At 33.8% G+C, this 16,566-nt stretch overlaps 2 protein-coding genes across 3 annotated transcripts; one reads left to right on the forward strand and one right to left on the reverse strand.

The window, feature by feature from the left end:
• The first annotated feature begins 1,258 nt into the window (after positions 1–1,258).
• Positions 1,259–5,156, forward strand: LOC110637109 (protein NETWORKED 2A). The gene is made up of 2 exons (XM_021787052.2): positions 1,259–1,704; positions 2,119–5,156. Exons 1-2 carry the CDS (start codon positions 1,611–1,613, stop codon positions 4,860–4,862), a joined length of 2,838 nt encoding a protein of 945 aa, XP_021642744.2. The 5' UTR covers positions 1,259–1,610; the 3' UTR covers positions 4,863–5,156.
• Positions 5,157–5,370: 214 nt separating this feature from the next.
• On the reverse strand, positions 5,371–11,779 carry LOC110637132 (uncharacterized). Of its 2 annotated transcripts, XM_021787085.2 has the most exons (7): positions 11,566–11,779; positions 11,298–11,449; positions 11,013–11,205; positions 10,827–10,913; positions 9,106–9,474; positions 6,733–6,886; positions 5,371–6,586 (listed from the first exon to the last, which is right to left on the reverse strand). In XM_021787085.2, the coding sequence occupies exons 2-7, from the start codon at positions 11,366–11,368 to the stop codon at positions 5,682–5,684; spliced, it is 1,779 nt and encodes a 592-aa protein (XP_021642777.1). In that variant the 5' UTR covers positions 11,369–11,449; positions 11,566–11,779; the 3' UTR covers positions 5,371–5,681. The 2 variants fall into 2 exon arrangements, with proteins under 2 accessions (XP_021642777.1, XP_021642776.1); XM_021787084.2 differs by having other exon boundaries at positions 11,298–11,763.
• Positions 11,780–16,566: the final 4,787 nt, after the last annotated feature.

Raw genomic sequence — 16,566 nt, forward strand, 5'->3', positions numbered from 1 at the left:
ATTTGAACTCGATATCTCATAGCTCTAGAGACCACTCCAATACAGACAATTCATCTTTCTTCTCATCTTCTTTCACAATCTCAAATTTATTTCATTATCCTCGCTGACACCAACTTTATTAGCTTGCTCTTACTCCTCTTCTCTTAAAAAAGTTTATATTTTTAAGACAAAGCTAAACTTAAAAATATAAGATAAACTTGTTTTCATTTTATTGTTTAATTATTTCATTTGAGGAAGTGAATAGAAAAGGAAAAAAAAGGTTTTAAGTGTATTTATACTCGTATACCTTCATCATTTTACGTGGTGTAAGAGTGTATTCATAATTTTAGCCTTTATGATTTTTCACTCTCTCATTTCTTTACTTTTCACTCCAAATTGAAAAGAAATTTTTAGAGATTTGGAGTGAAATTAGGAAATTTAAATCCCACTATTTTTCCTTTTTTCTTTTCTAATTAATATCCCAATAAAAGAAAATAAAGAATTAACATTTATTTTTATTTTTTCTTACTCTACATTTCCCTTAAAACAAATAAAGCAATAATTGTGTTTGTCATTTTGATTCTTTGGCTTTTGGGTAACCAATTTTATAAGAACTAGTTGAAAATGTTTAAGTTGTAGTATTTTATTACTAAATATATTTCATTTCATCGTATTAATGAATTATACAACATATAAAATTCATAGAAATGTTGTATGATAATTATTGAATTTTTAATATTTAAGACTTCATAGTATAATTCTGTTATAAAAATTAGAGCTGTACTTAAATTTATAAAAATGTGTTGTTTTAATTGTTCTTGATTCCTCTGGCAACATACTTGTGTTTTTACGATGGAGATCATCACAATTCAAACTAGATTAATATAGATTATTGCTTTTCAAGCTGGATTTGATATATTTATCATATTATATATATATTTTTTAATTAAAACGATATGATTAAAATGTAAAAATATGCAAACGTTTGATTTTACAGTTACTAATGAGAAATATTTTCATTTTAATATTTTAAATTTAAAAATTAAATTGTATTATAGATAAGATATAGCTATTTATGAAAAAAATTTCTCTCTTTCCTACAAATATGGCAAGTGTTAGGTTGTCGATCTCAGCTGACTGAACCATAAATAGTATATCTTCGTAAGAATGTAAAGGACCATTAGCCGAGTCTGAGTTGTTACTCTCACAGGGAAAAACAAATAAAAGTGAAAAACAAAAAAGAGGAAATGGTAACAAAAGTCCATTTAGATTTGGACCCCAGTAAAACAAACATGTAAAACAGATGAAATAAGAAGAGGCATGATCCCTTCATTTTAGGTTAGCATTTACCAAGCTGGCAAAACTAGGGATCATCCAGTGTCCCTATGTCTGTTGAGGTTGTTAAAGGATGGTCAAGTAATCCGGGCCTAAATATCCTCCCCTCCATGTCTGGTTCATTTGAGGCATTACGCAATAATATTTGCGTTTACTCGGCAAGGGAGGAGAATTTTTTTTTTTTTTTCTCTCTGTTAATTTTTTACGTTTAATCTTGATCATCACCCACCAATTGCTTTTCTCTAATGGTTTGAATGAATGTATTTCTTCACATTTTAAGATATAAAAACTGAGATATGCTGCAGAGAGCAGCCAGCAATGCATATTCATGGTGGTGGGCAAGCCACATAAGGACAAAGCAGTCGAAATGGCTGGAAGAAAACCTTCAAGGTATATTATTTCTAGTGTGGGTTCTTATCTTTTATGGTTTCTCATTTTGTATCCTTGTGCCTGGAGAAGCTTATGACATGGGTACTTTTCAATTTCATTTATTTTTTTTATATAAACAATTTGCTCTGCTTGCTTAGATTAATTAAAATATGACATATCTGGCTGGAAACAAAAGGGAAAACCTTAGAATTTTTTTTTTTGGACATTAATAACAAAATATGTGTGATAGATTTATAGCAAGGAACCGGAAATAAGAGGGTGGAGGGAAGAAAGAACAATTAGTTTGAAATGGATCTGAATATGCTTGCATAATATCATGATTATTACATATATAATAAGCACATATGAAATTTCAAAACATTTGCTTTCTCTCCCTCTACAATAGGCATCTGATATGCATTTGAAAAAGTGCAGATATGGAGGAAAGGGTGACCAACATGCTCAAAATCATCGAAAACGATGGGGACTCTTTTGCAGAAAGAGCCGAAATGTACTATAGGAAGAGGCCAGAGCTTATTGGACATGTGGAAGACTCCTACCGCTCGTATCGAGCATTGGCGGAGAGATATAATCTGCTATCAAGAGAGATGCAAAGTGCCAATCGCACCATTGCGGCTGTCTTCCCAGAACAAGTTCAATATGAAGTGGATGATTATGATGACAATGAAGCGAACAACCCCGCCTCCACTTCTTCTGATGATGCCAAGAAGCCATGCAATGTTTCCAAACGAAAAGTTCCGGAAGTCCCCCCCATGCCAAAGAAAGAATTCAAGAATCGGTCCTCGTTACTGTTAAAAAGGGCGCAGCTAAATAGAACTTCTAGCACTGCTAAAGCTGCTGCACCTCCATGTTCAGGCCTGAGCCAAGAAGAGGCCATAGAGGAAATTGATAAGATTCAGAAAGAAATTTTGGCACTGCAGACTGAAAGAGAGTTTGTACAAAGCATATATGAACGCAGTTACGCAAAATGCAGCAAAATTGATAACCAAATAACTGATATGCAGGCTAGAGTTAGCAGCTTACAAGATGAGTTTGGTATTGGCAATGTTATTGATGATGATGAAGCTAGGACTTTGATGGCAGCCACAGCTCTAAAATCATGTCAGGAGACCTTGGTTAAGTTGCAAGAGAAACAAGAGCAATCAGCACAAGAGGCTAAAGTAGAGAGCCGAAGGGTAAAGGAAATGATCAAGAAGTTCTCAAACCTCCAAGGAGAATTTCATTCCGATGAAACAAATCTGCGAGTGCCAACTGTTGAAAAAGAGACTGAATCAGAAAACATAGATCAACCTGATACAGAATTATTGCGGAAGAAGATTAAGAAAGAGCTGGAAGCAGATTCCAATTCCTCCCTCACAGTGATGCAACTGGCAGGAAGGATCGATGAGCTTGTTGATAAGGTTGTCAGCATAGAAACTGCAGTTTCTTCTCAACATGCTCTCATAAACGTTTTAAGGTCAGAAGCAGATGGCCTTCAGGAAAACATTAAGACCCTGGAAGAGGAGAAGGAGATTCTCATGGAAAATTCGGAGATCATGAGCAACAAGCTAAAGGAGTTGGAGGAGGAAATGCACAGAGTGAAAAGCCTTGACCAAAATGTCAAAGACCAAAATCAGAGCCTTCAATCACATTTCACTGTAGCAAGTTGTAAAATTGATCATTTGACTGTGAAGTTACAAACTGTGAAGCCAGATGAGGATGTAGAGAATGCAGGCATGACTAAAGATGAGGTAGCTGAGGTAGCTGCCCCAGATACCGAAACAGACGGAGAGAGTAAAGAAAAGGAAGAGAAGAAAGATGAGGTTACGAATTCTATCGAAGCCAAGGGATTTGACCCAAACCAAAAGTCTGATGATGGGAAGAAAGATTTGTCACATGCAGAGACTAATCTTGACAATCTGGTAGAGGAACTGGGGAATGATGAGGAAGAAGATCAACCAAACTGGAGGCGTCTTTTTGCGAGTGGTCTAGAAGATAGAGAAAAGCTTTTACTGGAGGAGTACATGATGGTCCTTCGGAATTATAAGGGAGTGAGGAAGAGGCTTGGTGATGTGGAGAAGAAAAATCGAGATGGGTTCTTTGAATTGGCACTGCAGATAAGAGAATTGAAAAATGCTCTATCGGTGAGGGATGAAGAGATTCAATCTTTACGGAAATTAAGCTTTCTGCAAAAACATGAAGATGAAAATAATGATATTAATTCAACAAAAGATAAGTATTCTGTTCCTATAGGGTCTCCAGAAAGCACGATAATAGCACCTAGCATCCTGGATTCTAATCACTCAAACCTTAGTTCTCCTCATCAGCCAATTTTTGAGTCTGCACATGAACATCACATAGAATCCAGAAGAAGAATGCATGAATTAGCTGCAATTGGAGGCAATAATATGTCCGATCCGAAGGAGATTAGAAATGAGATCAAGATGAAAAGTGTTGATACACTCCACATTGCTTCAGCTATTGAAGAAAAAATCCGTTTGGACATTGATGGACTGCTGGAGGAAAACTTGGAGTTCTGGCTGAGATTTAGCACCTCATTTCATCAAATACAAAAGTTCCATACTTCAGTCCAAGACTTAAAGACGGAGCTAGCAAAGCTGACAGATAGCAAAAGCCAAGATGGAAGTGGTAAAAATAAATCTCTCATCTCAGAAGCTCGGCCGATATACAGACACCTGAGACAGATACAAACAGAATTAACATTATGGTTGGAGACCAATTCAGTATTCAAAGAAGAACTGCATGGCAGATATGCATCTTTGTGCAGTATTCAAGAAGAGTTATCAAGAGTTATGAGTGAAACTTCCAAAGCAGAAGAGCCTGAACTAAGCGTATATCAGGCAGCTAAATTTCAAGGTGAGATTCTCAACATGAAACAAGAAAACAAGAAGGTTGCAGGTGAGCTTCAGGCAGGTGTGGACCGTGTGATCGGTCTAAAGGATGAAGTTGAGAAGACACTGTCAAAAATGGATGATGAGCTTGGATTTTCAGAATCTAAACAAAGATCAATACGTTCAAGGATCCCCCTGCGGTCTTTCTTATTTGGTGTTAAGTTAAAGAGGCACAAGAGACAGAAGTCAGCATCACTCTTCGCATGTGCATTTCCTGAATTTGATGATCTAAAATATGATATGCCCGTGGAGGAACACCCACAATAGACTGCCTTCTCCCTTTCCTTTCCACCTTTTCTTTCAAATCTCTAAGAACTATTGAAGAAGGGACCCATCTTAGTAGATTTTTGTTTCTCTCCTCCATGGCCCTGATTCTGATAGCTTTAGAAACACAAGGTAGAATTGGATGAAAGCATTATGTTCCTACAATTGTTTGTATCATGTTCTATTCAAATATTTTAGTTTAACAAGTAAACATCCTCCCTTCTCAGTCCTAAATGCTCATCTTTAATTCTGAATTCATAGCATGCAGCTGCAAATTGAGATTGTTAAAAGGGTTCAACATGTAAACATTTGATTTCGTTATAATTGAGTAGTTCTTATCTTCTTGATCAGACCTGCATCGGCTTGTCTAAATTTTCAGGAGAAACAAAGAATTATTTTATCGGACAGTTGGATGAACTTGACTTTCAAAATCATTGAACCACTCTGTCCTGAGAAAAAAGGGAGGTAAAGGGAAGGGGAAGGGGAAGGGGAAGGGGAGGAAGAAGCAGGAGAAAGGAAACCTCAGCTCCATTATATATGCAAGTGCCATTGCCATCTTTACAAAAGTTAATGTTTACATAAATAATTAGGGCATTTTAGCACCCAACAGAAAGCCTTAATTCTTACACGTTCATATGCATTCCCAGTAATCTCATCACTCCAAGCAAATAGGAAATGTATTTGCACCATAACAAAGATATGCATTCAATCATTTACTTACCACAAAATTCTATAACTTGCCCTAACTAATTTCTGAAGTCAATTAAAATGCAAATGGAAGATTGCCCTGAAAAGGAAAAAAGAAAGAAATTCCCGGCTGCTTTATACAAGACCTCCCTCTGTAATCACATTGCAAGGTTCTGCTTTGCTTACAGCTTCAACTTTTTTGCTGCATTCATCAGTTGCCATGCTTCGCAGATCAGCTTGTTTGCCACTCGTGCTTTGATTGCCACAATTCTCCTGAACTGCAGATTGATATTCATCCTTTCCAACCGCTAGATACGTGCTCTTATCACCATTTGAATTTTGACTCCCTTCAGCCTGGTTGCCAGGGACATCGACCATGTCACTTTCACCCATTTCCACTTTCCGTGAAGCATTAGAACTCTGGGCTACAGCTACTTGAGTTTTAAATTCTGCTTCTTGGTTTGGCAAGGCTGCTTTTCTTTCTTGAACTTGCTCACGTGGAGCATTTCCACAGACAAGGCCTCCATGTTCTTTGACTTGCTCTTTTGTCACATCTTGCTTTGACTGAAGTTCAGCATGAGCCTGTTCAGATGACATGTTCATGGCCGTACTAGAAATTGGAGTAGGCTGAGTGGTTGGTGAGGAAGCTGCCTCCAAAGCAAGGTGTTGGCCATTGGATGAGACAGCTGGATGGGTGGGAAATGATACAGCTGCCAGGTCATCAAAATGAACATTAGGGTGAGCCTCAAAGTGGCTGGATGCACCACCAGCCATGGATGATATTGAAGAACCAGCTGCTGGCATAATATGAACAGCACTCTTTGCCTGAGTAGCCTTGTGCAATGAAGCAGCATCTGATTGAGTAGTAATACGGGCCCCAGCAGCAACTGCAGCAGCTCTTACTGTATTTGAACTAAAATCAGGCTTCACTGTTTTGTTCACAGCGACTTGAGAATTAGCAGCAGAACCCAGTGGTCCCACAGAAGATGATTTCGTTGCAAAGGGGCGTTGAGACTGGAGTTGGGAAGATGAAGTTTCACCTATACCAACAATCATAGAGTAATTATCAGGACTCAATAAAGCAAGAGCCAATAGAAATTTCATAACAGTTATGCCAATTCAAAAGTTTAACTTGCTTTTTAGATTGCAGGACAGATTGCACTCGATTGAGACACAAGATAATTACCAGAGTTATTTGTAAATGTATTCTTAACTGGCAGATCAAGGGCTAAATTCATTGCATGAAGTGCCGCGCGCTGTGCCTCAGTTATTTGCACACCACTTGTGTTACCTCCCAGATTCCAGTTGCCAAGTCGCCTTTTACGGATGATGGCCCACCTCTGCTTGGACAAACTATGACTATTAGGAGAACGAAAACAAAGAAAAACCTAGCTAAAAGGAGCAGAACTGCATAACAGTAAAAAATGCCAGCTCCAAAAATAACATAGAATTTGCCCAATTTGCCCTGAAATTTAGTAGAAGAATAGAGAGGAAAGAATAACAGTGAAGATGAACCCAGATTCAAATTTAATTGACATGATCAACCTTAATATATTGTCAAAGAATTTACCATAACAGGCAAAAATGACATGTAAAAAATCAGAAAAATTCCGTTGCCGGGATTTGAACCCGGGAATACTGGGTAAACCCAGACATCCTAACCGGACTAGATGACAACGGATTGGTTTACATGGCATTATTTATTTTCCGATGTAATAAACCCAAACAGATAAATCCGCCAAGGCAACTTATAAATATAAATTCAGTTTAAGGATAAGTAATATTTATTCAATAATATAAGCAATTAACCATTTAATTTAAATAATTATTTCATGTTGCCAGAACTAACATTATGGCACAGAAGGTTGGTAAAGTGTGATTCTCCAATGATGCCTCAGCTTATATACAGATTATTCACTCTCAAAAAAGTCAATTAACAAAAGCATTTCGATCAATTACATATAATGGTTAAAAAAAAATAGTAGCTACTGATAGAATTTCAACTTTAACACTGATGCAGACACATATAATTGACTTGCATAGATGATGCCAAGAACTGGTTCTACTCTTGAGATCTTAACAATAATAAACCAATCCTGATGTAACTCAAAATGCATATATAGCTCCAACACAGTATTGGCAATTAATTGTGTTGTTTCTCAAATGTTTTATAAATATCATTGACCTCTTCTATATTCTCTCACTCCCTCTCTCTCTCAGACAATGTAACAAATGTTACGCTCTTCAGCCTCCTATCAAATGCAATGTTTAACACTTATCGCATCATTGATTATGAAATAACAATTATTAAATAACTTTACTCTTTTCAGCTAGCCTTTTTATTTAAGCTTTATTCAGCACCTTCAAATCTTCTACCAGCAAATGCATATATACCTTATCAAATTTAAAGTACTTTCCTGGGCCTTGGATAAGGTGGTAAAGGTACATGGTGGCGATTTGCATAGACCTCAGGAAGAAATCTTACAGAACAAAATAAGTAAACATATAAACAAAAGCACATCAACATGGTTCCATGTTTGCACCAAATAAACGAACTATTGCACCAAACTGACGATCAACTCAAATAGTCTTTTCATACCTTCCTTTTCAGAAGAGAAAAACGAGAGTTGGAAAATGTGCAATATACAATTAAGCATCCACTTGCACATTGCAATTTGTATATATAAACCCTCTGAGAGAGGGCAACAGATTAAGGAAGAATTATCATAAACCATTAGCAAATTTTAAAATGAAATATATTCTATATGATTCCACATTTTTAAAAATGAATGAGCAACTATGTGGTGTATGAACACTTCTGTGCTATCCACTCTAGCTATTGTAAAACTCCCTGCCATTCCTCAGCAATGTTTTTTCTCACCACATTTTGGATATTCCATCCAGTGCCTTTTTTTGATCCCTTTTATTACACTAATAAATTTGAGTTACCACGCCTTAAATGAGTCTCCTAGTTCCCCATTGAGGTTACATCTAGTTCATCACATATGATCAAATCCTTACTCTATAATCCTTACCCTACATTTCCTGGAATTAGTCACCCAACAATTTTTTTTTAAATAGCTTCCTTAATTCTGAACACCTCACTTTAAATCTACTTAGAAAACTTCTCCATCAAAAACCAGGCAGTGCCCCAGAAGAGAGCCAATTCTATATAGTCCCATATGCAACATTCCATGTATTCCTTTAAGAGCTGAAGTCCTTACTAACCATGCAAACCATATATCTCAATGATTTCCAAGAACTTTCAAGACATGTCCAGGGCAAAGTAACCCAGCTATGATATTATATGAATCCCCAATTCATACAGAAATTGTTATCACAATATCAAAGGTGTAGAGTTAATTGTAGAAAGCAGAAGGAGTTCTTAAGTAAACAGCAAATGATTCATTTAATCCAACATGTTTGACTCCAACCTATGAGACTAAATCAAGTAAAAAAAGTCTCACATCTAATGCATGGTAAGAACATGAAGAATGGGGTCGAAAAGGTGGGAGATGAAAACAACATAAGTGAATGGGACCTTTGATAGGAAAACAACCTGAGATAGCTGTGAAGCTGTTCTATCCCACTTGAATTCACTCCGTAAGATATTTGCCCAATTCCCTTCACCATATTTCTGCACAGCAGCAATCAGCTCCATGTCCTCTGATTCCAACCATGGTTTTCTTTTCCTTCGTGCAGGAATGGTGCCACTTACAGATCCGTTTGCATCCAATCCTTCAGTGGATGTTACTGCAGGCAGAGGCTGTTTCTGAACAGAAACTGGAACTGTTATATTCATCCCTCGCAATGTAGCAGGTTGCGAATTTACTGCTTGTCCATTAGGTATATTTATGGTTAAGGGAGCCTCAACTGTTGTACTATTTGGGTGGACAGAGTCACTTGATAAACCAGAAGCAATCAGGACCTAACAAGACAACCATTCACATTAAATAAGCTCACAGAATCAACAAAATCACAGGCACTAATATGAAACAAATTTTTTTAAAGTAATTTCAAAAATAAATTTAATCTCCCATTAGTCAAGGAGACTGACATGCCATCCCCAATTATATACAACCCAAGCTACTCGACAGAAATTACATCATTCTACCCTCCTAGCATTCCCCATAGGACACAAAAAAGTGACAGAACCTCAAGCTTATCCTGCCAACATCTTACAATAATACTCCCTGAAGAGAGAGAGGGAAGGACTAAAGGCCATCATATCAGTGCATCACAAGGTTCATGATTTCTGCAATTCCTCTCCAAAGTTCCTATTTTGGTAGGTGAATTGTGTGCTAAACACAGTTTAGTCCATTCAAACATCAGAGTCATGGTGTTTTCTTCAGTTTTTTTAATTCTATGAGTGTTCCAGCCTTCCAACTACTTATTCTATCATATTCTCTCAAAATTCCAACTAAACTTCTCCTTTTTACAAATATCTCGCTCATTCTTTTTCAAGATAAGATCATCATAAATATTTTGATTTTTCACAACTACTTCTTGCAAAGGGTGAGTATTATTTGTTGTTTTTTGCATATTTATTGAAGAAAATTTTGTTTGAGGTTAGATTTATAGTAAAATTAATAGTATGAAGCATTAATTTGACCGATATATAAGTTTATGTGTTCTATTTTTTTCTAATTTTAACTATTTTTCATAATTATTTTTGCTAAAATACATTATTAATTACAAAATAATATTTATGCTTATTACATAGCTGTGTATTTTAGTTTTGCTTGTATCTACCAATATCTACTCATTTATGTACTTTGCAAATTTTTAAAAAAATTTGCTTAGTGCCAAGCTGTTATCGTAGGTTATGGGCATTACAGGATATGTGCCAATCATTTATCTGTCACAGGCTTTGAATGGTAAATCTTGACAAATTCATCCTTTTCCAACCATATATTCAACTATTAAAATGAATGAAAATTAAAAAATCTTCTCTTTTTTTTTGGGAAAAAAAAAGAGGCTTTATAGAAGTCTCCAAGTTCCCAGGGAAACATCCCAGTAGTAGAAAAAACTTTGGTTTTCCACCAGGAGTTATCAAGTTCTGAAGCACAATTTGCTAAGTAAAATAGATACACAAGTGTCCATACCAATAGAAATTTTCGGAATTTTGTACTTCAAAAAATAAGTTTATATTATTATTATTATTATTATTATTATTATTATTATTATTATTATTATTATTATTATTATTATTATTATACTTTTCAGATTTTCAATTACTACAGGAAATGAATCGTCAGAGCCTAATTTCATTTCCTTTACCTTGACACAAGCAGCAGCCTCAGTTGAAGCTTCACTACTAACATCCGGAAATGCTTCTAATTCATACTCTAAATCACTGTCATCATCCTGCAAGACAGAAATTAGCAATAACTTCAAAAGTGGAGGGAGAAGATAAATTGGATGTTTTGGAAACTAAGAAATTTGAGGGGAAGTGACAAAACAAACCAGAGGCTGAGCTCCATCTTCCAATTTTTCAAGCAAGGCGTGTCCATAGGCCAAATGCCTCCAGAGCATCTGGTACTCTCTCGCATTAGAAATTCCCGTCCTCGTCTTCTTCACGAGCGCATTCCAATCAAACTTCACGCCTTCGAATTGAGCCACTTCTTGAAGCAATGCAAGCACCGTATTCGCTGTATGCCTTTCCCCCAAAACCCAAAACCCCACCGAACAGAAAAAAATAAGACTGATAAATTTCCAAAAAAAAAAAAAGAGGAAGAACAAAGAAGTTACCTTTGCAGGAGAGTGGAGATGTCTTCTTCACTAATTATTCCCCTCTTCTGTTTCTTGGTTTTCTCAATCATTGTGCTTGCTTATCGTAGAATTGCGTATCAAGTAGAACACTGAAGCAATAATTAGTTGCTAAGCCCCAATTAGCCAAAACCCTAGCAATGATTTTACAGAGAGAACGAGAGAGAGTGAAAACTCAGAAAGGAAGAGAGATGGTGAGAAGCGGAGAATTGGGAAGAAGAAATGGTATTAAGTACGGAGGAGGACCGACCGTTGAACAGCGTGGATGGCACGCGCCTAGCAGGATGTTTTCGGGCGGAGAAAGAAACGGTGAGCACTATACCGAAAAGTGAAAAACTGAACTGCGGAAAGGCGTTTGGGCCTCGAAGAGAATGTGATGGTACTTTCTCAGTGCGAAATTGCCCTCCGTGGCGGGATCTAAGGAGGACTTCTTGATTTGGTGCCTGTTTTTCATTGGCTTTATGATGTTGAGCAGGACCTGTGCACGATTTTGGAATTTCAAATCAAATTAAACAATTGTATTAAAATTAAAAAATATATTATACAGTCTGTTTAGAAAAAAATAATAATAATAACTCTCTAGGTCCTATTTAGTTTAACTGTTGAATAAAGCTAATAGTTATTACTATTAGCTGATAGCTGGTATGTAACACTCCTATATGTATAGCCTAGTATATTGCATTGTTCTAGTGATCGATGTCGGTCCGGATAATCAAGGGAATCAGAAACACATGTAAGATACTTAGAAAAGCTCTGAATGATAATAAATAATAATTACTAGATAGTTAAATATAAATAAGAAAAACAGAGCATAAAATGTAAAATGTTAAATGAGCCAGGGGTCACAGTGATGGGTGACATTCTCAGGAAGTGACTGCGAGATCGTCCTAACCCTAATTTTGAATGAAAAATTATGACACTGCGGTCCTAAGGATTATTGCGAATCTAGTGAAAAATAAAAAAATCATAGAAAATAACTGATAAATAGGTCAAATAATTAGGTCAGAGATTCGGAAGAAATATCGAATTATTTGTAAACCGGATCAAACCGACGATTAGTAAATTAGTCAATTCACCCCTAGGGGTGATTCACGACCTAACTATCAAAGAAAATCGAAGAAATGAAAATTTTAAAATATAGAATTAAATTAAAGAACTATGAAAAAATAAAAAAAAAAAAAGGAAAAGAAATGAAAATAGGTTTATTACATCACTTTAGTGACATCACCTATGATGTCAAAAATGGAATTTAATTTCCCTAATTTTTAACTAAGTCAAAATGAGGATAAAACAAAAATAATTGAAAAAGGAAATTGGTCTTCATCTTCCTTCAATTGCCGTCCCTCATCCCTCTCTCTTCTCTCTCTCAAAATCTTCCATTGAAACTTGATTTCAAGCTCTATAAACCCTAAAAATCTCCCATAAATTACTCAATTTTGTTGATTAAACCTTGTTTGGGCAACTAGAAAAGAAGATTGATCAAGAAATTTTGAAAGAAAAGTGAAGGATTTGGGTGGTTGAATTTCAAAGAGAAAGGTTAGTAATATAAACTTATAATTTATAGTTCGATGCTTATGTTTCTAGCTAAATTAACTTAGAATTAAAGTGAAAATGTAAACAAAACAATTATGGGAGACTAATAGTAAATTTCGGCTAGCCTATAGGGAGGTAGAGATTGCTTTAGTTTGATGAAATTATAGTGATAGAGAAGTTAAATTAAGTATGTAGAGTAAGATTATACACTTTAATTTCATTGATTGAATGAATTACAAATTTAGAGTTCTTGAATTCTTGAAATTGGGAGAAAAATTGGAGGAAATGGTCAATTGATACAATTGACCCTAATTGAGGTTAAAAATAGTCCATTGGGACCAATTGTGATGTATAGGAATGAGTGGAAACAAAATAAAATTCGGATTGGTTAGAGTCCCAATCTGGCAGATTAACCTAGGTCTCTTTCAGCGACCAAAACTGAAATTTTATCAACTCAATTGGTGTAAGGCCAATTGGAAATGAAATTAGACAAATAAAGACACAATTTTCATTTGGAGACTATGCCCAGAAAATGACATTTAGATAGTGAACAATTAGGTCAAATCCGGATAATGTGCACTTTCACTGTACAAAAATGACCAAATAAACAGTGCTTGTTCATTTAGCCATAACTTGGGCTAGACATGTCAAAATGACCTGATTTTTGTGGCATTGGAAAGGTATGACATAGAACTACAACTTTCATTAAGAACATCAACCAAAATTCTGCCCATAACCAAGTCATTTTGCCAGCCAAAGTTAATTGTCCAAAATTATCAGAACCAATAAAGTGCCCAGAAATTCTGAGTAACACTAATCCGGTTAGCCCTATTCAAATGGCCATATCTTGGGTTACAAAACTCCAAATTGAGTGATTCAAGAAGGGAATTAAAGTTAAGACAATAAGGAACAACTTTTATAAAAAAAACACTTAGCCAAATTCTCACAGTAACTTGACTAATGAAACAGTGCAATATAGAGCATTAAAACTGAAAAAAAAATTGAATTTTATCTTAGGAAACCCATAAATTGAAATAATAACATAAACCAACAAATTAGACACCCAAAATATAGTATATGGGTATAATTAGAATCCATAAACCTATTAAGCATAAGAAAGTCAATATTTTGACTTGAATAGTGTCATGAATAGTAACCCCAAAATGCAAACTACAAAGAATGTTATTTTAAGCATATTAGGACTAGAATTAAGTAGACATAAATTTAATTATTGGATTTGTTATGAGATAAGATACTGAAACACTGTAATTTGTGTATTTTAGCTGAAAAAAACCTGAAAAATGATACAGTAAACTGAGTCAAGGCCTAGAGGTGTCTCGCATCAGGTTTGTGCACAATAAATCTATTTAATCATTTTCTTATTGAATATTGATTTGTTATGTTTTATGAAATTTTCGTGTGATTATGAATTGTATTGCCACTTTGTGACTGCAAATATGACTTTGGAAATTGATCGGATTTCTCATGAATTATTTAAATAAATTGTTTTAAATTGATTTCGGATTCACACTTAGTATGACAGTGCCTTATTATTCCTCCTCCATTTATGGGGATGAGATTGATTATTTTCCTCCCTCTCTAGCTTTCCAGTTGAGGTTGAGATCGGATGAGTACTCATTAGCTAGCTAGCCACCTTCCTCATTGATTTGGATTAGTGAGGTTGTAGATCGCTTTGTCGTGGTGTACAACACGGCATTTATTGAAAATTTTGTGTCATGACTTAAGTTGTGTATAGATTGGCAACACTGTGTTACTAAATTGTTTGACCAAAATTGTGTTATAATGAGCTTTGAAAATTGTGAAATTAGATTGTGAAATATTTGAATTGTGATTCATCAATAAATCTTTTAAATTAAGCATTTTAAATTTTTATTGTACACCAATGAGTAAATTATACTCAGCGATAGCTTTTTTTGCTGTCGCAGATAGAGGAAAGGAAAAAACAGCAGAGTGAGATGCTGATTAGTTGAGGACTACACCGAGATTTTTGTACGGGTATTTATTTATACCTTTATAATTATTTTGATATAAATAGCTTAGTATCATATGTATTAATGTAGACTGAGCAGTTGTACAGTCAATGTGTAATAATATTATTTTTGAGATTTTATATCTGTAAATTAAATTATGAATGCAAATTAAATATTTTAAATTCTATGTGAATGGGTTTATTTAATTGTTTTGGAAATACTATGAATTGTGGAGATTGAGTTGATTTGTATTGAATTGAGTTATTGGTGGTTGATATTTGATAAAGTGCATTTGGAAGTGTTTTCTATATGTCAAAATTTTTTGTTTTTCTCAATTACAGCCGGCACTCTGTTGAAATTTTTATAAAATTTGCTGAAAAATAGAATTTGTCAAAAATTTTACCTAGCATTTAAACTTAAATTAAAAGTTTTTAATACCTGTTAAAAGTACTTGCCATCTTCAAAAAGAATTAAAATTATTTTAAAATCTCTTGTAGTGTATTTAATGGGTTATCGGTAGGTAAAGTTCGGTAATTCATTAAGTTACTACGGGATCATGTGATGCCTTACGGAGGGGTAAGGTGTGACATGATAGCTAATGATAGTTGATTTATGTTAATTATTTGGTAAAACTATATTTAGTTGTTGCTGTTGATATGTGAAATGACCAATAAGGATATATATTGTATAATTTATTTTATTATTAAACTAAATATAAAATTATAAATTTATTATATTATATTATATTATAGTATATTATTATTAAATTAAATATACAATTATCAAATTAATATATTATATCATTTATTATATTATTAAAATAAAAATATAATTATTAATCTATTATATTAGATTATTTATTTTATTATTGAAATAAAAAAATAATTAAATTTTTTTAAAAAAATAATTAAATAATTTTAAAAATATAGATAAAATAACAAAGTAATTATTGTTATTGATAAAGAAAAAACTTATAATTAATTTTAAGTTTTTAGATATAAATAAATATTTTATATTTTATATTATTAATAAAAAATATTTTAACAAAGGTAAATGTATTAATTAAAATGTTAAAATTATAAATGAAAAATATAAAAGTATTAATAATATTAATTTTCGAGTTAAATAAAAAAAGATAATATAGTCAAAATAAAAAATAAAATCAAATCAGCTACCAGCTGATGATAAACAATTATAAAAATAGAGGTGATATAAACTGCAACTGATGGGTATCATATCGGCTACCCATCAACTATCATTTTTATTTTTTTAAACTTATCAAGTATTTTAGTTTACCTGTTTATGTGTCTATCAATTACCAGTCCCACTCAATAGGTAAATCAAACACCTCCTTAATGCTACTCATGTAGGAAGGCTCGATATGGGAATAAAGCATTCCTATCAAATAGGTTAGATTTAATCTTATTCGTATTGGATAAATTTATTGTGAAAATAAAGCGTTTGAACATGAATTTTTTTTTTTCATAAGATTGAGGCCCATTATAGAAATAAAAAAAAAATTATTCATAAAATTCAATTATTGATAGTATTTAAAAGATATAAAATTTTTTACTATTTCTATTAATATGTTGGTTAAATATCTGTACTTTGTTATTAAAATCAAATAAATTTATATCTAATAAAATATCAAAAATAATAATTTTAATATGAAACAATTTTTGTTCATCTCATGTTTCTCAATTTTTTATTTTATTTTAATTAAAACT

This window comes from Hevea brasiliensis, chromosome 16 (assembly GCF_030052815.1).
Source record: "Hevea brasiliensis isolate MT/VB/25A 57/8 chromosome 16, ASM3005281v1, whole genome shotgun sequence".
Taxonomy (NCBI): domain Eukaryota; kingdom Viridiplantae; phylum Streptophyta; class Magnoliopsida; order Malpighiales; family Euphorbiaceae; genus Hevea; species Hevea brasiliensis.